Here is a 25092-nt window from a genome sequence, read left to right on the forward strand (position 1 = left end):
CTGTTATAATGGGGGCTAGGAACCTCTGCTACCTCTGTGGAGGTCAATCCAGGAGCATTCTAGAAAAAATGTTTTAAACATTTATTGAATATAAATATGAAAATGTGCCAGAGCAATAATTGGAGGTCATAGGATACTTTGTAGGAAACCATCACATGGGTTCCAGGCATCAAACTCAGGTTTTCAGGCTTGATAGCAAGTGCCTGTACCCACTGTACATCTCACCAGTCACCCAGGGATGTTCTATAGGAGGTAGTCATGGTGGTGAAAGTTTGGTACCTTCTCAGCATCATCTGATGTTTTAGTGTAGAATCTTATCTGTAGTCAAAGTTGCCCATGTACAACACCAGACATTACTGGGAAGTCTCCAGTCTCCTCTGCTGTCAAATTCAGCAACAGTAGGTGTTCCTGAGATCCCAAATGAAAATAACCCTCATGGGACACAGCAGTAGAACAAGCAGTCAAAAGTTCACATAGCACAAACAAGGAAGCAAGAACACACTCTTGAGCCAGGCGTTGGTGGCGCACGCCTTTAATCCCAGCACTTGCCAGACAGAGGCAGGTGGATCTCTGTGAGTTCAAGACCAGCCTCGTCTACAAGAGCTAGTTCCAGGACACCTCCAAAGCCACAGAAAAACCCTGTCTCAAAAAAGCAAAAACCAAAAAAAAAACAAAAAACAAAAACAAAAACACATTCTTTAGACAATGGGCAGAGCTCAGTGCCAGCAGTTACTATGGTATCTTAGCTACCAACCAAAAACCTTAGTGGCTTCCATGTGTTACTCAATGAAGCCCAGCTGCCATCAACAGCTTCACATTCAAGATTCTTGGATTTGTACCCAAACTACTCTTTCCATCTTTCTCTTCCACTAGTTACCCTTATGCAAACTGGTCTATATGTGGCTCATATTTTCCTCATCTATGCCACTGTTTATATTGTCACTTCTCCCAAAGCTATCTTACAAAGACCAGTGCAAATTCTGGGAACTTTTCAATGAAGTTTCTATGCCCCCACAGATAAAAATACTTTACTCCCCAACTCCCACAATACTTTAATTTTATTCTCTAAAAACGAACCATTGTTCTTTGTGCTATATTATTATTTTTGAATTTCATTTTCTTTACCAGCCTAGTAACTGGAACCATATTTATTCCTATGCTTTCTAAATAGGGGAGAGGGTTTTTTTGTTTTTTTGAAAAAAAGGAAGTTGAATAAAGAGTGAACACAGGGTGGGCAAGATGGTCCAGTGGGTAAAAAGCCCTCGCTATGTTTGCATGGTTTCTAGAACCCATGGTAGGAGAACCAATTCTTAAAAGTTGTTCTTTGATCTTTACACACACACACGCACATACACACAAACTATAAATAAAATGATTTGTTTAAAGAAGAACAAACACAAACAAAAGGTAGGTTTATTTAAAATACCAGTTCAAGGAAGAACCTCACTAAAAAATACTAATTACATGATGTCTCTTGCTGATAGATTCATCAAGACAATTGCTACAAAGCACAGTATCAGGCTGATGCTGAAAATCAGCTCTGAGACCTGTGTGTCCCTCAGCTAAAAGCAATCCAAAGGCACATTATCCTTAGCTGCCCTACTCCATTAGAGACAAATGTGGTAGCCATAGAGTAAGGCACTCCTGTGACTAACTTAATCGAGTCTGCTACACTAGGGGACTCTGGACCTCACATGGTTCTTCACAGTAAAAAGCAGCACATTTCTTTTTTTTTTTTTTTTTTTTTTTTTCGAGACAGGGTTTCTCTGTATTGTTTTGGAGGCTGTCCTGGAACTTGCTCTGTAGACCAGGCTGGTCTCAAACTCACAGAGATCCGCCTGCCTCTGCCTCCCGAGTGCTGGGATTAAAGGCATGCGCCACCAACACCTGGCTAAGCAGCACATTTCTAATGGGTCTAAGTCACTCCCATGTGAGGCTCCCAGTCTCCAAATGTCCACAAGGAAATCAACTAAGCATGCATAAATTAAGCTAGGTCTCACGTCTTTTTTTTTTTAATTCAGAATTGCTTTCCAAATGGGCATGGCAATATACCTCTGTAATCCATGGACTCAAGAGACAGAGGCAGGAGACTTCTGTGAGTTTGAGGCCAGCTTGGTCTATACATAGAGAGTTCCAGGTCAGTCAGGTCTACATAGTGAAGCCCTGTCTCAAACACAATGAAACATAGAATTGCCTTCTGTGCCCACCAAGAATGCCTGGGCTCTAATAACCTTTTAGGGTCACTCTGACTCTGGAAATGGCAGAATTTCAAAATCAGAAGGGCTCTGGGAGGTATCTACTTCACCCTTCCACCCTGAGTAGTTTTTTCTCTATGTCCAGCCTGTTTAAACACTTCCAGTGGGAAAAAAAAATCTCTCCAGACAACTTTCCCATTTTCAGCCAGTTCTGTTTATACACTCCTTTATGCATATACTTTCTCCAGATCCTCATAAAACACAGAAGGCTAGAACAGGCCAATAACAGGGTTTGCCTAAATTGATCTTGAGTTCTTCCCAACTGGCCAGTACTGAAGCAAACAAGCACCCATCCCTTGAGTGGGGTACTTGACACAATGTTCAGTCTGTCTTTTCTCTGGTCATCTTCCATCAGGAGATAGTATGGCCACTGGTTTAAGAGTTACGCTCCAGGGTTATGAGCCCTAATATCTAGCCAGTCAGTCTACCTACTACATGGCCAGCCAACGAAACAAAATATGAACACTTTACTTTTTCCTAGCACTACTCTTAAATATCCTAGCTTTCCTGTTTTCCCCAATTCTCAAATACACTCTGCTCCATATTATCCATTTCAGGAATTTCTCTTCTTCAGCATGTCAAAGATTTCCAATGACTTCTCTTGTTTTCTCCCTTCCTCTTTGAATTCAAGACCAACAGGGCCAAATGGCCGGGCTTATCCAGACAAACATGGACTAAGCAAGAGATGGTCCAGTAATTTCAAATGGATACACTCAACCATAGCCTGTTGTATTACTCCTGTCTCACTTGAAGTTCAAAAATTAGAAACATATCTTAAGCTTTGTGAAAGATATTTCCACCAACGTTATCATATCATGGCTTTCTGCTTACATATCTTCAGAATTAAATTACTTATTCATCTGTTCCAATTCTTTAAACACTACTCTGATTGCCCTCTAAAAAGAACACTTAAACACTCCTCTCATGTACAAAACTAATACCATTAGGGGTTATAACCAAACTCAATAATAACCTCAAGTTCAGTTTTGCAAGTTTTTCCCTCTTAACTCTGTGGCAAAAGTAGTTCCAAGCAAGGTCAGAGGCAAATCAATCAAGTTTTGAATTCTCTCCAAATTTCTTGAAGTTTTTGTTTTGTTTTGTTTGAGACAAGATCTCATGTAATTCAAGCTTGTCTAGAACTCACTACATACCCAGGCTAACCTTGGACTCTTGATCATTGTTTCTCCATCTCCCAAGTTCTGGGCATACAGATAGGCCACTGCACCCAGAAAGCTATATAATTTCCCCCATTCTGGTCACCTGGTGATTGAACCTAGGGCACTATGTATATGGTAGGCAGGCCTCCTATCACTGAGCTATACACATCTTCAGCCAAGATTTGGTATAGACTTCACCCTTGATTCTAACTCTCAGGATGACCTCTGGTACAATCAGGCATGACAGGAGCCGAAGTTAACTTTAACACACATAACATTTGGATTTCAGTTTTCATTAGGAGCTTAAATATTAGCTAAGAAAATGACCCCAAGTTCTAAGCCAAGGGTCATATATTCAAATGCCTATCGCATGCACAGCCCAGGGTGAGACACGAGAAGTGCAGTGTGTGGTGAACTGTTAACATTATTTTAATGTTGTTTCTTAGCTTTAACCACTTGCTTTATGGGAATGTGACCTCAATTAACAAATCTTTCCATTTTAAGACCTGCAGATATATATATACATATATATATGTGTGTGTGTATATATATACATATATATATATATATATATTAAAACTAAAAAAAAAGCTGGGCAGTGATGGCGCACGCCTTTAATCCCAGCACTTGGGAGGCAGAGGCAGGCTGATCTCAGTGAGTTTGAGGCCAGCCTGGTCTACCAAGCAAGTTCCAGGACAGCCAGAGCTGTTACACAGAGACACCCTGTCTCAAACAAAACAAAACAAAGCTTTGTTTTTTACGTTTGAGAGGGATCTCATGTAGCCCAGGCTGGTCTTGAACCCTTGTTTCTTCTGCACCAGTCTCAAAAGTGCTGGCTGAAACAGTTTTAGTTACTGCTTGCTGGGTGTGATAATTTGTAATCCTAGCAGCCAGGACGATCACTACAACTTGCAAGTGATTTCAAGCCATTTAGGGCTATCCAGCAAGATCCTGCCTGTCCCAAAGCAAACAAACAAACAATGCCTCTGTTAGTAGTTCCTCTGATAGATAAAGAAATAAATAGGTAGATGCATATTCACATTAGAAAGTCTGTCCGTGGTAGAAAGTTTAATTATTCCTTCAGGGTAGACATGAAAAGGAAGAGAATGATAGCAAATGCGGGAGAATCTTAACAGTCTTGGGAAAACGAACAAACTCCCATAGTTAACAGGAATGTGACACAGCTGGGGAACAGGGTTAATCTGCTTTATGGCATAACTGGGCAAACGTGTGTCCTTTGGCAGTTATCTGGATGAGGGTAGCGGGTAAAGACTCTTTGGAAGTATCTGGACAAACACATCTCCTCTGGGAGCACTGGATAAACCTGTATGTTTGAGGAGTACTGCCGATGCGGCAATCTCGGAAACTATTACAACAGTTCTCACGGAAGGCAGATGAATAACCACCAGGTAAGATAAGGTCTCCATGCAATGTTCTCAGGAAGAAAGCTTCTCCTCGGGCGCCCCCTACTTACCGTCTCCTCACAGCCTTCTACTCCAGCAACCTCCATCTTAACGCATCTTTCTGCGCAGGTGCCAGAGAGACACAGCTTCCGCCCAGAGCAGGACCTGCCCCGCCCCCCTCCGCCCCCCACGAACCTGTCTCTAGCCTCCCCCTTTCTGCAGACCTCACCCCCACCTGGTGACTGACTGTTTAAGCAGCCTGCAGATCAGATTCTGGCTTTGAAGTATTGAGTAAATCCCTGGGATGGCTGAGGCCAGTGATGAAATGCTCAGATCCTTCCAGGGGCAGATCACACGCTGATAATGCTGATGAGGGGAGACAACAATGGAGAGTGCTGCCCAGAGTTGGTTGGGTCCCAGTGTCTTCCCAGAGGTGACAGGATAAATGCAGCGGGAAGGCATGCCTGACATGCCAACAAGGACACTAGAATGTAAAAGGGCACGGAGGGGCATAAGCACACGAGCATATAGGGAGCTTTAAGGGCAGTAACTCAGATAGACAGCTGCAGGGTTGTGTGTGGTACATAGTTGGTGTGTCCTCTTGAAGGGCTTACGTTTAAGCTTAGAAGCCTTGAGTGACCACTGAGTGGCTTTTAACGGGAGAGCATGGAGAGGAAAGAGGGACCCTAGAGAGGAGGCTCAGGGATTAAGCTTGTTCTTTAGGGGTCCTGGGTTCGAGTCCAAGCTTCCATACGGTGGCTCACAACCATCCATAATTCCAGTCCCAGGGTCGGATGCCACCTTCTTTGACCTCTGTGGGCACCAGGTACCCAGGTGGTGCACAAGCATACATGTAGGCAACTCATACACACAAAAGAACAAAACTTTAAAGTACTTTTTAAAAAGGGAAGAGAGGAGGAACAGAGGCTGGGGTTTACCAGTGATCCAGAGGAGGGGAAATAAAAACCACTATGAGGGACTAGGAGTTGGGCAGAGTCCCCGATATGCAAAGAGACAGACGGGATATGACTAGGTAATAAAGATGGTTAACTTTCAAGCTGGCTGGCTTCTTCTTCACTCTCCTGACCTGAGACAAAAGCTTGGCAGCTTAAAAAAAAAGGGGGGGGGGGTGCCTTGTGGGATTTTAAGCCTTCTTGCCAAAGGGGCCCCTGCTGATGACTCAACAAGTTCAAGGCCAGATCAGGACATGTTTCTACAACAGCTGTGGGCCAATCAGCTGTCCCGCCTCTCTTCAAACTCACCACCCCTAAATAAGGGCAGAAGACCCTTCACACTTACAGGTTTCTGCCCTCCAGAGGCTGGCTTCCGTTCTGTAGAGGGTCTTATTTTGTGCATACCTGCTGTATGGGAGTGTTCCCTCACTCCTGGTAAAAGTCCTTTCAGCTGTTCAATCTGCCTGCTCCTGTTGGACGTGTTTGTGATTTCTTTACAGCTACCAGTCTGTCATGGTCGAGGTTGTTTTCCTGTCTTTTAGTTCTTTAACTGGCAGAGAAAATGAACCCAATCAAGACCCTTAACTATTAGTAGTGGGACTAGAAAATATATAGTAGTTTCATGAGGTCATTTCATTTTTAGACATGGTCTAACTGTAGACACACTATGTGGACCTGGCTGGCCTCAAATTCAGAGATCCAAATGCCTCTGTCTCCCAGTTGTTGGGGTCAAAATGTGAGCCCCTGGGGGCAGCTTTGATGCAAAAATGACAGAAGGTGGCTTTGCTTTGGGGGGGGCAGGGAGGAGGGAGAGAAGGAAGAAGCTTTAAAATGCCTTGGCAACCAAACAGAAAGGATCTATTTAGCAAGCAATGGAAATGAGGCTAGTTTCTTGTTGAAGGTGGTGACAGCAGTCTGAAGGAGTATGTGAGGCCTACATTTCTTGTGTGATCTTTTCTGATTCCAGGAGGCCTCATTAGTTTTGCTACCATAGCTCATCTTCCTTGAAAAGAGCTGAGAATCCTAGCCTTTGCTGTCCACAGCAGCCTCAGCCCCATGCTACCATGTTCTGTTTCTCTCCTCAGCAGATGTCTGCCTTGTTTCACAGCTGTGGTTTGTCCTAGTGATCCTAGACAAGGAAGGAGGATGTCATCTCTTTCCCTTCTGGACCTTTGGCAGGAAGCTGAGCTCCTAGGTCACAAGAGTATTTATCAGACTGGCTGTCTCAGTCAGAACCAAAATGATTCAGCCTAATGACTACTGAATCAGTGCTCACTCAGAACCACGTAGGCTCTACCACTTGGGTGTAAGGGGGTAGGGGTGGGGTAGGAGAGTGGGGACTATAGCCAGGGGCTGTTGATCCAAAAGCTATCATTAAATATGACAGTCATTTTTACAGTTTTCCACGTCTTCACAGAATTCCAGACCCCAAAAGCTGCTATAATTTATTATGGTCTAGCCTATAATATTCTGTAACAATGGCACATATAATAATTAAAAACAGCAAAACTGCTTGGTTTGTTTCTTGTGTTGGCCGGTGTATTATGAACAATATTGAGTCCATAGCAATTTACTATCAGGAAATCTAAGGACCAAGTCACATCTCTGAGCAAGAAGACTTTCCAGTGAGTGCTGAAGGTCCCCTCTATCCAGCACATACAGAAGAATGAGAGTCCACGCTCCTTCTTTATCTTTGACCAATCAATCCATGGGGAACAGCAGCTGATCCCAAAGAGAAGGAAGGCCAGAGACTAGATGTTTTCTTCAAGGAGGACAGTCAGAAGGTTGTGGTCATAGGTGAGGACAGCTCTTTCTAGACAGCTTTCCATGAGTTTTGGCTTTGCTCAGGGACTACTTAAGAAAATATCCTTAGATCCTTAGTTAGCCCTCAAGTCTATAATATAAGAATTGTGTGTGTGTGTTCTAAGCATCACTCCCTGCAGACAGGAATAGGGAGTTGGGAGTACTCCTGGCAGGTGAGACCCCTGGTGCCTGGATTCCAAAGAAATATTTTGCTCAGGACCCCAAAGCACCATGTGAACCTTCTTTGACTCATGACAGATAGTCTGAGCTAAGGAAACTAGCTAACTCCTTTTGTAGAAGGTATCTTGTTCACTTCCCAAGCCTTGTCCTTACTGTCCAAGCGGCAGTGGATTCCAGTCTGTGCATGCCCACTCTGGCCAACCTCCAAAATGGACCTTGGAGCTCAGGGATGTCAGTAGGTCAGCCAGGTACAAGCTCTAGGCCTTCTAAACATCGTCTAGTGATGAGAACGTAAGCATCTAACTGGACAAGTGTGGCTTAGAGAAGGGAAGAAGTGGGAGGTGGAATGGACTGTGTTATCTACCAAGAATAGCTGACATTCTTGGAAATGTCTTTCTCTATTTATGGAAAAAAATCTCTCCAGGAAGTAGCTCCACAGCCCAGCTTCTAGCACCACAGACCTACTGGTTGGGGTTCATGACTTTTCTCCGAAAAGTCACAGCCTTACATCCTTAACTGGAAGAGTCAGCCTTTTGACTACAAGGACTCTAAGCTGGCTACACAGCTAACTCTCCCTGACTGATCTGTGCAGTTGGCGTTGTCTGAATGGCACAGAAGCCAAAGACATTCAGCTCCCTTCCTCTGTGGAACGAGACTCTGATTTGAGCTTCACGAACTCTCGAGCTACTTCATCATTGCTCCTCTGAGACAGAATCCGGAGAATGGTCATGCCTGTCTCATCCATGTGTATCTTCCGGCCCAGTGGGCACCAGCAGGCACAGCTGCCCTTGGCTGCCACATCCCTCAGGGGCATCACCGCCAGCCCTATCACCCGATCCTCCCGGGCGAAGCAGTAGTCCTTCACACACGTCTGCAACTCGTAGGCCTCTGGGCCCTCTTCATTTCCCAGGAGGCTATGAGCACAGGGCAGAGGGCAAAAAGCCAGCAATGAACACTTTCTGCTGCATTCACCCAAGTGGGACAGCTAACCCACTGATCCATTCCCAGTCTCTTTACCCTTACCACCCAGCACTCCCTCATTCCAGAGCCTGTAGGCTTCCTACTCTGTGACTTACAAGTGGAATGTCTCATTGTACTTGGGAGTCCAGTTGTTGCTTTTAGACTTGGTTGCGAACTTCCTCTTCTTATCACTTTGATGCGGGCCAACCATAGTCACTTCCACAAAAGGCCGGAACATACCCGCTGTCTGCCACTTGAGGTCACTGGCTGCTACCACTACCCAAACAAGGGAGGTCTGTGAGGGATCCCTCCAGGTTTGCCAGTTCTTGAACCCTAGGTCACACTCCCCTTGAGAAGAACTTAGCTGGAGCACTGGGATGAGCAGCCCCTGCTTTCAAGGGATGAGTGAGGCCACGGTCTAGAAAAAGTCAAACCTGTAAGTCAGGAGCACTTACCTTTCACTGTGACTTTATGCTCCCCAGTGCCAGGGTGTGTAAATAAGTCCACCTGAATGGAGACTTCTCCCACAGGATCATCCACACCAGCCCCTGAGGACAGACAGACAATCACCTACTAGAGAACTAGATTCCGGGTCAAACATGGGTTTAAAATGCTTCCACCTTACACCCAACCCTAAAGCAAGAAGAATCACCCACAGTAGTCACAGGGAAGTAACAAATGGGAGAAGGAGCAACAGGAGAGAAGGAATGTCTACTATAACACTGAATAAGCTGAAAGGCCTTGGGAGAAGCCTCTGAAACATGCACTGAGAATTCTCTCTCCTTCCCCCTCCTCCCTGCTTTGCTCTTGCTCCTTATACAGTGCAGGCTGGACTTGAACTCGAGAGCCTCATGATTCAGCTCTTGATTTCTCAGATTATAGGCACGTGCTCTGTGCCTGACTTATGATATCTCTTAATGCCCTAGCCAAGAGATGCAACCTTGTGCTTGTCCTCAGGATGTCTGGGTGTCCCTGCTTGGGAGTCCTTCTCTGTCCTGCTTAAATCCACAGAACAACTCTCTAGTCACAATCTCTGAATAGGGTCAGCCTGTAGATGTCTCTTAGCAGGGAATCCACCTTATTTTGAGAACACATCACTATCCTGTGGCTCAAAGAAAACTCTTCTTTGTCCTGAGGTGTAGTGGTGGGGAGTTTGGAGGACAAGGCAAAGGTCAAGAACAGAAGTTCTTCCTGGGCCATATTAATACATCACCAAGGTCAAAGATTTGGCATAGAGCTCCTGATCTTTTGATAGCTGGTTCAGCCATCCCCAGCATACACCTCACTGTAGTTCACAGGGTGAGTCAGTGTTTGATTCATGACTGCACAATGTAAAAGAACATACCCTTTTCTGGCCGAATGTCCTCATTAGCAGTAAACCTAATACCTTTCCCATCATGCACTGAGCGAGGAGGACAGGCAAGTCAAGAGGTGAGCAGCAGTAGGACAGAGAAAGAAGAGTTATTAGAGGTCAGAGCTACAGTCATTCATGAGAGTTCAAATATATTCCAAGGAACTTCAGACCACTGGGGCAGCATGCAGAAAGAAGCCCAAGAGCCAAGGTCAGTGTCTAAGTGTTCCACTTTAGACTTCAATTTGGAGACCAACTAAATCATGGCAGAACAGTAGAAAACACAGATAAAAGGTACCTAAGAACAGTGGGGGAAGGGTGAGCCCTTAAGTGACAACAGACAAAGCCATGTGTGTGTGGTCTCTCTGGGGTGCAGCCCAGCTAGCACCTGATGCACCTCCTTCACTGTTACCCAGCTGTATCACAATGCCTTTCTGGAGCAACTCTGAGCCTCCCTGATATTACAGGCCTTATATGTCCTCAGCGCTGCAAAAGCTCCCCTGTCCACTGCAGTCACACCTGTCCCTGCTCCTCCTGTTTTCTCCTCTAGACCCTCAACTGAGAACGGCTGAAAGAAATGGAGCAGGACTACACATCCCTTCCAGTCTCAACTGCTTAGATTTCTCCCTTCCGGGTCAACTCTACGCTTCACATCCACAGCTTGGTATGATCAAGCCTGCCACACTTGCTATACCATCAGATTCATACCCCTGGCAGCCTGCCCAAGTTTTCCTTTTTAAGTGTGCCTATAGGAGCCTCCTGGAAGGACCCTGTTTCAGGATCTGGTCAGAATTCCAGGAGGAGCCTCTCTTTGCAGATGCGCTTTAGTTTGGGCAGGCCTGGCTGGTGACAGGAAGTAGATTTGGGAATCTTCCTCCACCCCCAAAACAAACCAACCCAGCTGTATGGTCCCCAGTGCACAAGCATCATTCTTGAACCTATAGCCTCTGCTAGGTACACCCTTTCAGCTGTCTGTGATTTACCTTAGTTTTCTTTTCATCCATGCTATAGGGCACGGGGAACCCTTTGCTTTTTCTCTCTAGAATACCAAGTAAAGTTATAAGGCTTCCCGTGGATCCAAGCATTCCCTGTCAAGGCTTCCTCACAGATTTTTCTTACTCTTCCCCATTACCAGAGTATAAATGAGCCCAATGAATGTGCACTGGGTAGGAAATGTCCAGGAAAAGGAATAAATAAATACCAGGCACATTTTCAAAGCCCTTGTGACTCTCGTTCTTCAGCCTGGTACGGGCATGTGCCTGGCTAAGTACTGAAGTTAAGTATTGAATTGTTGAAATCCAAGCTTGAAGGAGGAACTGGATCCTCTCAAGGGCTAAACAATACTAATTGCCTACAGACACTGTATGGGAGGGGAGGTGGGAACACAGACTCCTTAAGCCCTTACCCTGGGCAGTCTGTGAGCGCACAAATGTCTTGATGAGAGTGTCTGTAGTCTGTGTGTATAGAGACAAGGCGTAACGTAGAGACTGAAGGTCTGGGCTCTTCTCGAGGAATGTCTTCTTCAGACCATTGCCTCCTGCATGGAAGTATTGCTGAAAGATAAATGAGCACCTGCTTTATCCCCTCACAGACAGGCAGCTCCCTAACTCCCTTGAGAAGCCAGAAGAGGACTGAAACAACAGACCATTGACACACTCTGATCAGAAGCACTACAGAGCCAGCCATAGTCCCTCAGCATCATTGGGGTATTTGGCAGGGGCAGGAAGGAGGGGCATATTCCTGGAGAGGGTGTTTGAAGAAAGGGACTATTAGTTGGCAGGTATGAGATAGGAGCATTTTAGGAAGGGAGAAGAGTCAAAGGTAATATTTTACCTCTTTGAACCTTAGGGAACTTGATACTTTGGGCATACTTTCTCCAAATGCCTCAATCACAGCTCACGTGCACCTTACCAGTCTTTGGACTTGGAATCTTTTCTCTTTCTTCTGTATCCCTGACACTGCCTAGGCCTTGTTCTCTGGATGTAGGATGCTAAGAGGCTGATAGCTGGTCTGTCAGGGTGGGATGCTAAGGTCAAGGATACATGGGGAGACTGTCTGGAAAAGGGGAAAGTCTCCACCTTGATGGTGTCCAATGCCAGGTCGAGGACGGCACACTGCTTTGGAGTGAGATTTCGTGTTTCCTCTCGTACCATGTGGTCCTGGAACCCCAGAGAAAGCAGTATCAGGAGAGCCCAGGACAGTCATAAATGCAATGGTCCCACCAGCCAGCTCACAAATCACCCCCCATAGTAATAGTTCTCTCCCCTACTTCAGGCCCCCAGGTACCCTCCCTGCAGCCTCATGAGGACCCCACATCCCAAGAACCTTGAGTTTGGAAAGCTGGCTCAGCTCCTTGGCAGCAGTTAAGATCAGCTGGGTGCCCTAGGCAGAGAGACATCAGTCAAAAGCAGGACTGCAAGGGAGGTGGGAGTGAGGGAAAGGGAGGCGATGGGAGCAACTGGGAGGGAGGGTGGTGTTCTTACTGTCTGGTCGGTGAGTGGGGGCAGGACGATCACCCGTTCCATGGTGTTCATCACCACCCGCCAGAGCTCCTTCAGGACTCGCTTCAAAACCGTCTTCTCACACACAGTGGCAAAGAGCGTGAGGCTACAGATCCAGGCAACAGGTGAGGCTAGGGGAAAGTCTGGAATGCCTGCTCCCCCAGAGGCTCCTTTGTACGGTGCTCTCAGCTTCACTTTTCCCCTCAGAGTGCCATACTCACTTGCCATCCAGGAAATCCATGAGAGGTCGCAGTACACTATCTGCATCCTGAGCCACTGAGGCTCTGGCGTTGGGAGAGGCATTTCCTGTGCCTCGAACTTGACCCAGGATGTCAGCCATTTGTCGAACACATTCATCAATCCGCACCTGGAAGCTACACACGTGCTCACAGTGCAGCCCTCCCCGCCCCCACACTGAAGTAACACCAGCAATTTAGACTCATCTCTTTGTGTTGCATCTCCATGAGAGACAATATGCAGGAACACAGGAAGATCTCTAGGAACGGCCAGGAACTAGGCTTGGTTCTGAGGGCTGTGTGTTTGTGGGGGGGTGGGGGTCACTGACCTGTTTCCAAACACCATGCTGAGCTCATCCAGAACTGTATTCAGTTTCACCTGCAGCTCCTTCAGACTGTCTGAAGCTTCTGAGTCCAGCTATATCCATGGGGAGCCAGGTCAGACTGCTGCCTTTCACCTTCTCACATACCATCATTTTCCCTTAGGGCCATGCCCTGACACCTGCTCTTCCCTCCAGGGACCACATGGCAACACTTTCTCCCCATTCCTAGGACTACACCTCAATGTTTGCTCCTCCCTCTTAGGGACACGCCCCACCCCAAGCCCAATTCTCCTTTCTTACCACAATAGCTAATTCTCCTTCCTAGGCCATATCCCAAATGCCTGGTTTTCCCTCCTAGGTCCCTACCTCTGTGCTTGTTCCTCTGGGTTGGTACCATACCCCAGTGGCTACTTCTCCTTTCTCTAACTTTCCATCGACGCCCACCTCAAATGAAGCCACCTTAAATCTGGAGCCAAACACCTGGCCTACACACCATTGAGAGAGGGTAGAGTACTGCGGCCAGGCAACTCAGCCTAGACCAAGTGCAGTAGCCACACACCCTAAGACTTACCTCTTTGCCTCCCATGGCCTCAAACATTTTCTCCAGCTGAACCCTCAGTTGCTGCATGTTGTTCATCAGGATGCAGGGCTTTGGGGACAGACAGACAGACCTCTTCAGTCTTAGCCACTTTTAGCACAGCACCCATTAGTTAGGGCCCCTCATGCTTACGCTATTCTAGGACCACAGGGACTTCACATTGAATGGGTCTTACCCTAAAGACTGAAGTCTGGAGCCAACTCAGACAGCTCTCTTGGACAAAGACTAGTAGCAAACATTTCTGCCTACATTTGGACTAGGTGGTAGTTGCACAGGTATTCATGATATTTCTATTTATAACTGAATATCTGAAAATTCTATTGAAAAGAAGACTAAGCAAATGCTCAGTGGAGGAAAAAGCACAAAACGGAGGCTCAGAGGCATTCCTGGCTGACTTCTATCTTGTAGCATGAGTCTCAAGCAGAGCATGGAAGGGAGCCAGAAATCAAGAACATCTGAGCACATTCAAAAGTCCTCCACTCCTTTCCTCTCAGTACCCTAGTGCCTGGCCCTACCAGTTTTTCCTTTGTGCAGTAGGCTGGGAAGTTCTTTGATAAGATGTCTGCATACTGCATCAGCACTTTCCCAATGGTCTGAGGAAAGAGAAGAAAACGAAAGAGAGAATCCTTAATGTCTTCACAGGGGCCTTGCTGAAGTTTCGTTTCTCATCCCAGAGCAATAATATCAGGGATTTGGCTGCAGTGGTGCACATATGTAATCTGGAGGCAGAGGCTAGGACTGCTGCAGGTTCAAAGCCAGCTTGAGCTATGTAGTGGGTTCTAAGCCAGCCAGGGGTATATAGAAGACAAGGTCTCAAATATATTAAACAAAACAAAACAAACAAACCAAACAAACCCCCCAAAATATCAAGAAAGTGAAGAAGAACTCTCCCAGGAAGGAGCAAAGCTCCCTCTCAATTGCTGAACAGAACTGAGACAGACACCTGCCTACTAGACACAACAAAGGGGAAGCAGGCAATGTCAGGCTTCGCTGAAGGCCACCATGGAAGAGGGTGGAACTCAGGCCTGCGACTTTGTGTGGTGATGTGAAGGTGCAAGGGTCTAGGAGGCCCATAGTTACCTTAGCAAACCTTCTCATGTAGTGGGCAAGGATGCTAGGGTCTGGGCATTCCAATTTCCGGATGATCTCAAAGCTCTGATTGAGCTGTGTAAAGACGTCCACCACAGAACAGGAAAAGAGTGCATGCTCCGATGTCTGCTGGAACTAAAGAAGACCATCCATGGAGTGATCATCCATAGCTTTAGGGTATAAGAGTTCTACCTAACAGAGGTGGCTCTGTGCTCTCCATGGCTTTCCTGCACATTCTATAGAATGGGGCAGATCAGTCTAGCAGAAGCCAAAAGCATCCAGCCAATAGCTAAATGCTGAGACATGAAGGAACCACTGTGTAGTCAAAGTCCCCGACTTACCCCATCCTTCTTATCTCTTTCTAGGGCTCCACGTAGGAATTCCAGGGACACATCTTCATTCTCATCTAGCCACTGTAGCACAAACTGCTCGAACCATCTGTAGTTAAAACAGGAAAACTAGGGACTGAAGCTCCTCCAGATGGAATCTTCCAGAAGGCAGAGCATTAACACTCCTCTTTCTACAGCAGTGCCTGCAACAGACAACCTGAGCCTGGCCTGCTGAATTGAATGTAGGATACTACCCTTACTCAGTCAGAAAAACCCCATTCCCTCCTCTTTGCTGCCCCACACTCACGCTGGGTACTCAGGCACCTGCCCCTGGAGGGCAGGCAGATCCCGCACGTATTCATTGTGGAGCCACTTCACCTTGAAGTGCAGGTTCATGTAGTCGGCACTCTTACACAGTCGGTCTTTCTCATGCTCTAGTGAAGGGAGAGAAGCTGGATCAAGTTTCAGCAGTAGCCGCGGTTCCTGGATTTCCCAACGCAGGTGGCTCTGCCAGATAGCTCAGAAGACAGGGAACTCACAAGTCCTACATCTACCTTCCATCTCCACTAGTGCCCTTCTCAGACATTCTCCAAGAGCCTGGCTCAAATCTTCCTTTATAGAGGCCAGGTCAAGTAAAGTCTATAGTCTTCTTGCTCTAACTTCTGGAAGGGCAAGGCAAAATCTCTGGTCTCTGGTGAAGAAAAGAAAGGGTGCTAATGATAATTAGTGCAGGTTGCCAGGGAAGGGGCGCTGAGAGGAAGGAAAGACAATGGTTTTCTAGTGTTTGTTTGTTTCTAACCTTTGTAACTGAGCTCTTCTATCAAATAGGCTTAAATGAAGAGATATTAAGTTGTACATGGCATGAATATCTTAATGTGAACTTCTAGAGACAGAGAAAACCAAACAGAAAGACAGTAGAACAGCCATGTTATGACAAACTCCTGAGGTAAAGTGAAGGGCTCCCAAGAAGAGCTGAAACAAAGAAAATGAGCTCTTAGGGAAATATGCAAATAAGGATCATCAGTTTGGAAACTATGGAAACACAGATCAGGCCACTGTGCTATAGCAAATAGGCCTATTATGGATCTGATGGGTTAAGTAGCTAAATCTCAATCTAGCATGAAGATCACTCATGACTGACCCAGAGTCTAAAGCACTCACCACACCCACACAGTATAATCATACCTACCCTTTATAGCTAGAGTATTATTTTGAATAAAAGTCAATGTGTGCCAATAAAAAGGCTATAAAGAAGGAGAAACTAAACAAGAGAGAAGAGCAGCTGGTAACTTTGGAGATGTCAATGCTCAACTTTGAGATAGCATAGATATTGCTCCTCCAAGTCAAAGCAGAACATCTAGTCTAGGGACACTGGTTCTAGTGACTAGTGCAGGAGATACTCAAAAGGGAAAGAGAAACCTGGGCCAGCGCCTGGAAAGGCTTCAGGTCCCTGAACTTTCACCTTCTAGAGCTATAGGACAATTGTAACCCAAAGCTGCATTTGCCATCTCTTCTAGGAAGCAGTGAGCAGGAGAAGGAAGGGTATAAAACTAGAGGCAAGGGGACAACCAAAAGTTCTTACCACCAGCAAAGAAGACTTTTCGAATACGAATGTTAGTAGTTGCTTGTGACAAAGCAGAGATGCCAATGAGCAACAAAGAGTAGGAAAATCAGGGACACCAAAAAGACACTGTTTTCTACCCCATTCTCTGATGCCCTTGAACCAGTCCCTGACCTTGAAACATATAATGACAGAACCAGGTGCATCCTCCCCTTTATGCTTGGTTCAACAACCTACTGTACATGGAGGCAGGGCTTCTTTGTGACCTGTGAACATTTTTTGTTAGCTTCAGGACTTTTTAGTTTCTGCATTTGCATATATTTTTTATATTCTCAGATAATCCAGTATGTGTCCTTTGGTACCAGGCCCCAATTTCTAAATCAAATATTAACTTAAGTACATAAACACTAAGTAAATGAGTGTTCAAACATTGGGTACATTTTATTTTAATAAAACCCAAAGGGTTAATGCTCCAGCAAGACTTCAAGAGGGCACTGAGAAGATAGCTCAGCTGATAAAGTGCTTGTCTTATTAGCATGAGCACCTGAGTTCAGATCCCAAAACCTATATAAAACTGGGCATGGTGGCAAGATGGGAGGTGATGGCAGATGGAAAGTAGAAATAGGTAAATTCCTGAAAGCTCGTGGGCTAGCCAGCCTAACTACTCGGTGAAGTTCCAAGCCAACGAGAGAGACTGTCTCAAACAAAAAGTGCCTTGGCACTTAAGGACTGAGTCTGGAGATTGTCTTCTAAGCACTATACATGTGCATATGCATACAAACCCACATGTGCACCCATTGACACATGAACAAGTATGTGTATGTATGCAAATTTCATGAGTTGTTGTTACTTGTGGTAGGATTGGGGTGAATCTATCAGAAAGGGCAATGATGTTTCCACAACCTGTCCTTGACTTGGATGTTAAAATGTTGATTTATTTATTCGATTATCTACTGTATGTGCATGTGTCCACATGTGGAGGTTAAAGGACAACTTTCTGGAGTTAGTTTTTGCCTTCTGCCTTGTTGAAGCAGGGCTTCTCTGATGTTTTTGTTGAGGTGCATCAACTCCAGGCTAGCCAGCCTGTTGCATCTGTCTGCTCCCCACCCCTCTAAACAGGGTCTCCCTATATAGCACTGGTTGGCGTGGAATTTGCTATGTAGACCAGGTTGACCTCAAACTCAGAAAGATCCTCTTGCCACTGACTCTTGAATGCTGGGGTTAAGGTGTGTGCTACCATGTTTGTCCTGCATCCAGCTTTCTATATGAGTTCTGGGAGTAAAACTGAAGTCATCAAAATTGTGTGGGTAGAGTGTTTACCCACTGAGCCATATCCCCAGCCCTGTTTTCTTTCTTTCATTCTTCATTCCCAGAGAGTTCTTTCAATTTTATGATCTCTCTGAAATCTCTAATTCTGGTAATATCTGTAAGGATCCGATGGAATACTGTGCCTAAGTACTTGTTTCTTTCCACATCTGGCTGTCTTAATATCTCCAAATGAAAAACGAACAGAATATGAGTTGGTTCATTTTTCAAAGGTATTTATTTTTTTTCTGCTACGTGCACCATAGATGTTCTTCAAGAACTGACACCCAACTTCCCGCTTGGTGAGTGCTGTAAAACCTATACAAGCCTTTCAACCAGTGTATAGACTACAGATCAGAAAGATGAGTCCAAAGTAAACAAGACTCAACCACGACTCTGGGACTGAATTATACAATGTAAACTACACATGTGTTTTGGCTGTAACAACTTAGCAGAAACCTTCAAAGTGTCTTTTGGCCTTAAGAATCACTGATTTTAAATCTCATAAATTTAAGAGTCTGAGAGTATCCATGTTTTCACTCCACCCAAGCAAGGGATTCAAACTCTGCTTTGAGATAGTCCCAGATGGCTCCTTTTCCTTCTAGATTCATTCCACAGACTGAGGAGCTAGACTAATATATATATATATAAACAGATAGGAAAGGCAGCTAAATTGGTGAGCACAGATGGGTACAGATGAGAGAGTATGACATAGACAAAAAGTGATATCTTTGTAAAGGTGAGAAATGGAAAAAGTATAAGCAGAATGAACAAAGTGAATAATAACTTATCTGCGGCTTTGTGTTTAAGAGTGAGGGAAGTAGATTTCTGAGGTTTAAAAAAAAGTCAGGTCAATAAGTGTAAGAAACTAATGGTATTCCTGTATGTTTAAACTTCTCTTGTTCTTCAAAATTGTAAAGATAAGTCTAACAAGACTGTTCTCTGGGAAGCACTCACCATGAGTGAAGCTGTTCTCTAGGCTGGAAAGGTCTTAGAAAGGCATGTGTTATGGAGCTGGAGGGAGAAATCCTAACTTGCATATTCATTTTCCTTATTTCTTTTGGCCACAGCTTTACCCATCCAATGTCTCCTATCGCTTACCTGCCACTATGGCTAGAAACCCTCTAGTTTCTTACGACAGTGTTTGCCTAGAACTTGAAGTCTGGGAAAGGAAAGAGACAGCTCATGAGGTGGGTGGAGCCCAGCAGAGCCTTACCCTCCAATGCGTATTTCATGTCTTGAGCAAACAGATACCACATCACTTCTGCACTGACTTTTCCCACATTCAGCTCCTGAGGGAACCTGAAGGACGGAAATAATGTGGTAAGCATCAAGGCAAGAGCTATTTGGTTTTATTTACCCCAAAGTACCTAGTTCTTACAAGACATAATGAAGAGAGGAGAGTCCTAGGGAACAGGACTAGGCTGTCTGGAGAAAAGGGGCCCAGGGACCAATGATAGGATTAATGAGGGTGAAGGGGACCCTATCAGTTAAGATGAGCCCAGAGGACAGAATGCCCAGAAGGTAAGACAAGATGAGGCATTGGATCCCTGAGGAGGGTTGAGGCTGGAGGGTAGGCCCAGGATAGATAAGTTAGAGGGGAAAGAGCAGGGATGGCCTTAAGAAGGCCAGCTTTATTCACTATGGACAGGCACATGCACACACTCTCCAGACTCCCCTTGGCCTCCCCTAACAGTCCCAGTCCCAGAAGCCTTTCTCTCCAGGAAGGCTATCCCATTCTGGATGGGGCCCCCATTATGTTTCCACACCTGTCTCCAGAAACAGTTACTCAGACAGATACAAGGGACAGAGGGACATATGGACGGACAGTTGGAAGAAGTGGCACTGCAAACATATAGAGACAGGAAAGAAAGAGGCTGTTAGACAGATGGACAGACCAATCATCAACCAGACAGAGCCAGTAGAGTGATACTCACTGGTTCAGAACAGGTGTATATGAGTTCTTATCTTCTTCTATGATTGACACAATGAGTGTAATGAGTTTGGGCCAGAAATCCAGGTTCCGAATGCTGGGTCCCGGTTCTTCTAGTGGTTGCTCCTGCTTCTTATTCCGAGGAACAGGGGAATACAGGAGAAAGGGAGACAGTCACAGAATTGAAAAAAAACTCTTCCTTTTTCTTTTTCCTTCACCATGCCTATTATTTTAAAGTCAGAGACACTTCATCTTCTGGCACATATCTTCCAAATATCTGTCTATGTTCCAAAGAGGGATGACTACTGGGAGATCCTTTAACCATTGAGAATTGCTATTCTCAGGTCTGGGGCACTATTCTGGTAAACTTGGACAACCTAAGAGATATAAAGGCACTTTGCCCCCTCTTTTAGTTACTATGGATAGATGACGCTGCAGGCAGGAAGTATGGGGGTGGCTACCAAACAAGGAGAATTCTGGGGAAAGGACGCAGAGAGGAGCTACCAGGGAACGCCATATAGTTGTTGGGAAGATAGGAAGCCAGACCCTTCTCTGGTAAGAAGACCACGTGGAAATAATTAGATTAATAGAAATGGGTTCATAATTAAGAGAGAGCTAGCCAGTAAGAAGCCTAAGCCATTGGCTAAACAGTTTATATTTCATATAGGTCTCTGTGTGTTTATTTGGGGTGAAGGGTGGTGGGACCAGGCAGAACAGAGCCTCCAGCAATACACCTCCAGGCAACCCTCTTGCAGATGTCCCTATTCAGAGCCACACTTCACATACCACACACAAATGCCTCATTTCTGAGAACCTTCCTGAAGCTGAGTAGGAACTGCTCAACAGACAGACCCTATGTGCAGTTTGACCTAACTTTCAGTGGAGCAGGTCCCCTTTGGATCTTTTGAAGGTTATTATTAGTTGGAAGAAAAGTACCTGGAAAGCTATTTGACTAGCTGGAGAAGAAGAGAATTTGCTTAGAAGGAGACATGGGAATACAACAATAGATTCCAGGAAAATAAGAACCACTCATATTTGGACCCCAAACAAGGACAGTTGTGGTCACTACAGATACTGGAACGGACAGTCTCTCTCACAGAAACAAGGGTAAAGGTGGAGCTGCCCAGGACAGGGATGGAACTTTTATGTGGATGCTACATGTCACTGCAGCCTCCAAAATCCCCTAATGAGCCTGCATAATAAGAAGTTAGTAGAAACCAGGACAGAATCTATATCCTATTGATTCTACCTCAGTTTCACTTATATGCATCTTTTTCTTTTCTGCTTTTCTACCACTATCCCAGCAAAGACTCATTCAAAAGACATCCTTGGCCTTTGAACTTTAGTCCACTATGTCCTTCAGTGAACTGTCAGTAGTTTCTTTATAAGGAAAATCTCAGAGTATGACCCTTCTGCTTAAAGCTCTCCCATGGCCTTCAATTAAGTTTGGACTCCTCCATCTGGCACAAAATCCTTCAGAATGTGTGGGGACACCAGACCTTGAGCAGAAACCCACTTCCCCTTTGGCCTGGGAGCAGGCATCTATGTAATGTTTACTGAAAACAATTTAGTGCTTTAAAGCTCTTTATAGGGCTCAGATAAGGGCTTGCTCACTGAAATACCATGTCTTTCACACCTCCTAAGGCTAGATGCCTCTTCCTGTCCCCGCCCCCCTGCGGTGTCTCCCTGATTCTGGGGCCGGAGATTAAACCACCAGCCAGGAGGGTGAGAAGTAGAAAGAATGGTATGTAAATGGATGGCAAAAGTCCTTAAAAAAGGGAAGCTCCTTTTTCTTGAGAGACTTCTGAGACTTCTGAGAGCTCTCTCCTAAGCGGACTGGGGTCTCCTCCTAAGCTGACTTGGGAAGCATAAAGTTTTCTTAAAGCAACCGACCGGTCTCTGTGTCATCTATCCCGACCACCTCGCTACATTCTCGGATGCAGGCTGCACAGCAGGTGCGACAAGAATGTTCCTTTCTCTCTCCATTTCATGTCTTCCCCCATTCTCTTGTGTTGTACGGCATCATTATCATTACTTACTGTGGTGCCTGGCAGGATGCTTAAAGCTTTGTACACACTATCTCATTTCATCTTCTTGATAATTCTTGAGCACAAGTTACTATCATCTCATTTTTGGATAAGGAGACTGAAGGACAGTGAGGGTCTATGATTTGTCACTGTCACAGAGCTAAGTAGCAAAGCTAGTTTTCAATAGCTGAACTCCAGAATTTAAGGTTATAAACACCAAAATGAAAACTGCTTTTGTTTCCTTAAATTAACATACTCAGCAAAATTCTGTACCTCTAAATACTCTATTTCCCTGTTCTCTTCCCTTCAGCATCTTTCTTGATATCATTTCTACTCCTTCATCAAAATACAGGTTGAACTTTACTTCTATGAAGTTGTCTCTGACACTCCTTGTTTGCTTAGATGTTTCTCCCCTGAGCTCCTGGAACATAGTCTATATATTTCTGGCATTAGTACACCGGATATCTAATACCATAATAAAAAGTAATAAAACAAAAAGAATGATAAATGCAATAATTTTCCCTAATTTCTACCAAACAATAATTTCCTCCAAGGCAGAAATGTGTTTTATTTGACTATATATCTAGTACTCCATTTTTTGTTAAGTGAATGGGTAGATAAATGATCCTATGACTAAAGATAAGTGGATAGAAATATTAAACAAAAATAAGCTAATGAACAAAAGTCTCAAGGGTTTACTCAAGTGTATACATTGACTCTTGAAAATGAGATTGAGAGAAAGCAGAAAGTGGACAGTAAAATAAAAAGGTTACAGCCAAGTCCCTGAAGAGTTTGTAGGCCTTCTTCACAGTCTAGTTCATTATTATGCTGGGGCAGAGACATCAAATATTAAAACATTTGCATGGTTGAAAGATCAAAGCTGAGAACAGTATCTTTCCCTAACAAAAGAGAATCTGAAGATGAATGGCAGAGGATCCCGGAATGTACCAAGCTAAACAAAGGCCCTAGAAAAAAACCTCCCATGGACATCAGAACCAGTAGAAAGTTTTATAAAGCCTTTAAAGAAGGAAGCCTTAAATATATGGCTGGCATAAAAGAACATTTAGAATGAGAAAAGGCAGCAGGAAGAGGATCTTAATTCAGTGGTTCTCAACCTTCCCAATGCTGCAACCCTTTAATACAGTTCCTCATGTTGTGGTGACCCCCAACCATATAATTATTTTCATTGCTACTTCATAACTGTAATTTTTCTACTGTTATGAATCATACTGTAAATATCTGTGCTTTCCAATTAGGCGACCCCTGTGAATGGGTTTTTTGATCCATTCACAGTATCCATCCACATACTGAGAACCATTGTCTTAGATCTTTACTAAAGTCCTCTGAGGAAGCATTACAGATGGATACATTCAGTAGAAGATGGATGTTCAGTAGATTTACATCATTTGGTTCTATTGACTTTCAAGATCTATCTCTCTTCTTTTATGTTGCTTTTCCCACTGTTGAACCAAGACTAAATACTTCCTCCTTCAAATCCTTTTACTCTATCTCTTTCTCAAAATACTTTGTTTTTTGAAACAAGGTTTCTCTATGTAGTAGCCTGGAACTTGCTTTGTAGACCAGGCTGGCCTGGAATTCACGGAGATCTGCCTGCTTCTGCCTCCCGATTTCTGGGATCAAAAGCATGCACCACCACCACCTGGCTCTCAAACCCCTTCTAACAGACCACGCTGATTGAATATATATGCATGCCCATGAGACTGGGGAGTTCTTGAGGGAGTACTAGAGACTTTTCTACATACAATATATTATACACACACATGTATGTGTGTACTTCGTTGGACTGTGAGGAAAGTGAATCTGCAAAAGCATAGTTAGCAGGACATTTTTAAGACATAAACTGTAACTGAGTTATTGGAACTAAAAAGAAGTCCTGACTTTTAAATGGGTGGGAGAGGACAGATATGGTTGGAAGTATCTAGAAAGATGGGGCTGGAGAAGTGGTTCAGCAGGTGAAGGTATTGAACCTGTCTCCAAGTATGACCTGAGTTTGATCCCTGGAACTAACATGATAGAAATGAGAGAAGCAATTCCTACAAGTATTCCTCTGACTCCCATGTGTATATGCACACACACATTCACACACACAAAATAAATAAATGGAATAAATTTTTTTAAAGAAAAAGAACTAAGTTTCTAAGTATTGAACTAGAATACTAGGCTAAAATAGGGAAGGTGCGCTGGGCGGTGGTGGCACACACCTTTAATCCCAGTACTCGGGAGGCAGAGGCAGGCAGATCTCTGTGAGTTCGAGGCTGGGCTGGACTGATAGCCTCCAAAACAATACAGAGAAACCCTGTCTTGTAAAAAAACCAAAAATAAATAAATAAATAAATAAATAAATAAATAAAATAAAATAGGCAAAGTGCTTCAGCTCCACAGGAGTTTGGGCTCAGCCTTGAGTCAGTCGGTGAATATAATCTCAGAAGACCATGCACTGCAGAATGGGTCACCAAGGGAAAGCTTTGTGCCAGGAGCTCAGAGGCAGCTATAGTATTACAGGAAAGTAGTACAGAACTTACAAGGGTCCAAATATACCTGACCAAAATTAACCGTGAGACAGTAAGGATAAAAGAAAGATGCTGGGATGGCTTATGAATTCTTAAACTGAGCTACCAAACTGCTGAAAGCAAAACTTACCACAGTCATTTCTGTTCAACTCAGGCATGTGCATGTCACATTTTGTTTAAGGGTCCTTTGTCAATTCCACCATGGATTTCCAGCAAAGAAAAGCTGAGACTCCCAAGAACTACCATCAGCTGACCTCACTAACCCCCAAACCTCTTACCAGCTGGTACTGGCGACTGTAGAGGTCGTGACAGTTGTTGAAGATATATTCATATGTAGAGTTCAAGCAGGCTTTCACACAGTCCTTTACCACCTGGCTGGCTCTTGGGGGGCTCTGCAGTTCTTGCACCTGCCAGGTAACAGAAGAGATACAGGCCCAGGGTCCTGCTCACCTAGGTGGGACATCCTCCCATCATCACTGCAAATCTACTCTAGATTCATTTCACCTTTTCTGGGTCTTCAAACCTTGCCTGGCATTATGGTATGAATGGAAAATATCCTCCATAGACTCATGTTTTGAACACTGATGGAGGTTACTG

General features: G+C 44.7%; 2 protein-coding genes across 19 annotated transcripts in view; both read right to left on the reverse strand.

Moving 5' to 3' along the window:
* LOC101835438 (phospholipid-transporting ATPase FetA) overlaps positions 1-4987 on the reverse strand; it is a 117226-nt gene extending 112239 nt beyond the window's left edge. For both annotated transcript variants that reach the window (XM_040739545.1, XM_040739532.1), the window contains exon 1: positions 4887-4987. The gene's annotated coding sequence lies outside the window, so the exon portion shown is untranslated. The remainder of the gene's footprint in view (positions 1-4886) is intronic.
* A 2212-nt stretch (positions 4988-7199) lies between these two features.
* Positions 7200-25092, reverse strand: part of Unc13b (unc-13 homolog B) — a 219848-nt gene continuing 201955 nt past the window's right edge. For 8 of the 17 annotated variants that reach the window (XM_040739468.1, XM_005078801.4, XM_040739466.1 and 5 more), the window contains 18 exons: positions 24774-24902; positions 19942-20069; positions 19221-19306; positions 15446-15572; positions 15151-15247; positions 14801-14944; positions 14236-14313; positions 13694-13771; positions 13129-13217; positions 12785-12937; positions 12546-12669; positions 12388-12444; positions 12141-12221; positions 11468-11615; positions 10057-10113; positions 9167-9259; positions 8828-8987; positions 7200-8665 (listed from right to left, as the gene is read on the reverse strand). In XM_040739468.1, the coding sequence (XP_040595402.1) occupies positions 8380-8665; positions 8828-8987; positions 9167-9259; positions 10057-10113; positions 11468-11615; positions 12141-12221; positions 12388-12444; positions 12546-12669; positions 12785-12937; positions 13129-13217; positions 13694-13771; positions 14236-14313; positions 14801-14944; positions 15151-15247; positions 15446-15572; positions 19221-19306; positions 19942-20069; positions 24774-24902 (2115 nt within the window). In that variant the 3' untranslated portion in view covers positions 7200-8379. The remainder of the gene's footprint in view (positions 8666-8827; positions 8988-9166; positions 9260-10056; positions 10114-11467; positions 11616-12140; positions 12222-12387; positions 12445-12545; positions 12670-12784; positions 12938-13128; positions 13218-13693; positions 13772-14235; positions 14314-14800; positions 14945-15150; positions 15248-15445; positions 15573-19220; positions 19307-19941; positions 20070-24773; positions 24903-25092) is intronic. The other 9 variants (XM_013119609.3, XM_040739476.1, XM_021232229.2 and 6 more) reach the window with 3 other exon arrangements.

The sequence above is a fragment of the Mesocricetus auratus genome, unplaced genomic scaffold (assembly GCF_017639785.1).
Source record: "Mesocricetus auratus isolate SY011 unplaced genomic scaffold, BCM_Maur_2.0 Super-Scaffold_6730, whole genome shotgun sequence".
Lineage (NCBI taxonomy): Eukaryota > Metazoa > Chordata > Mammalia > Rodentia > Cricetidae > Mesocricetus > Mesocricetus auratus.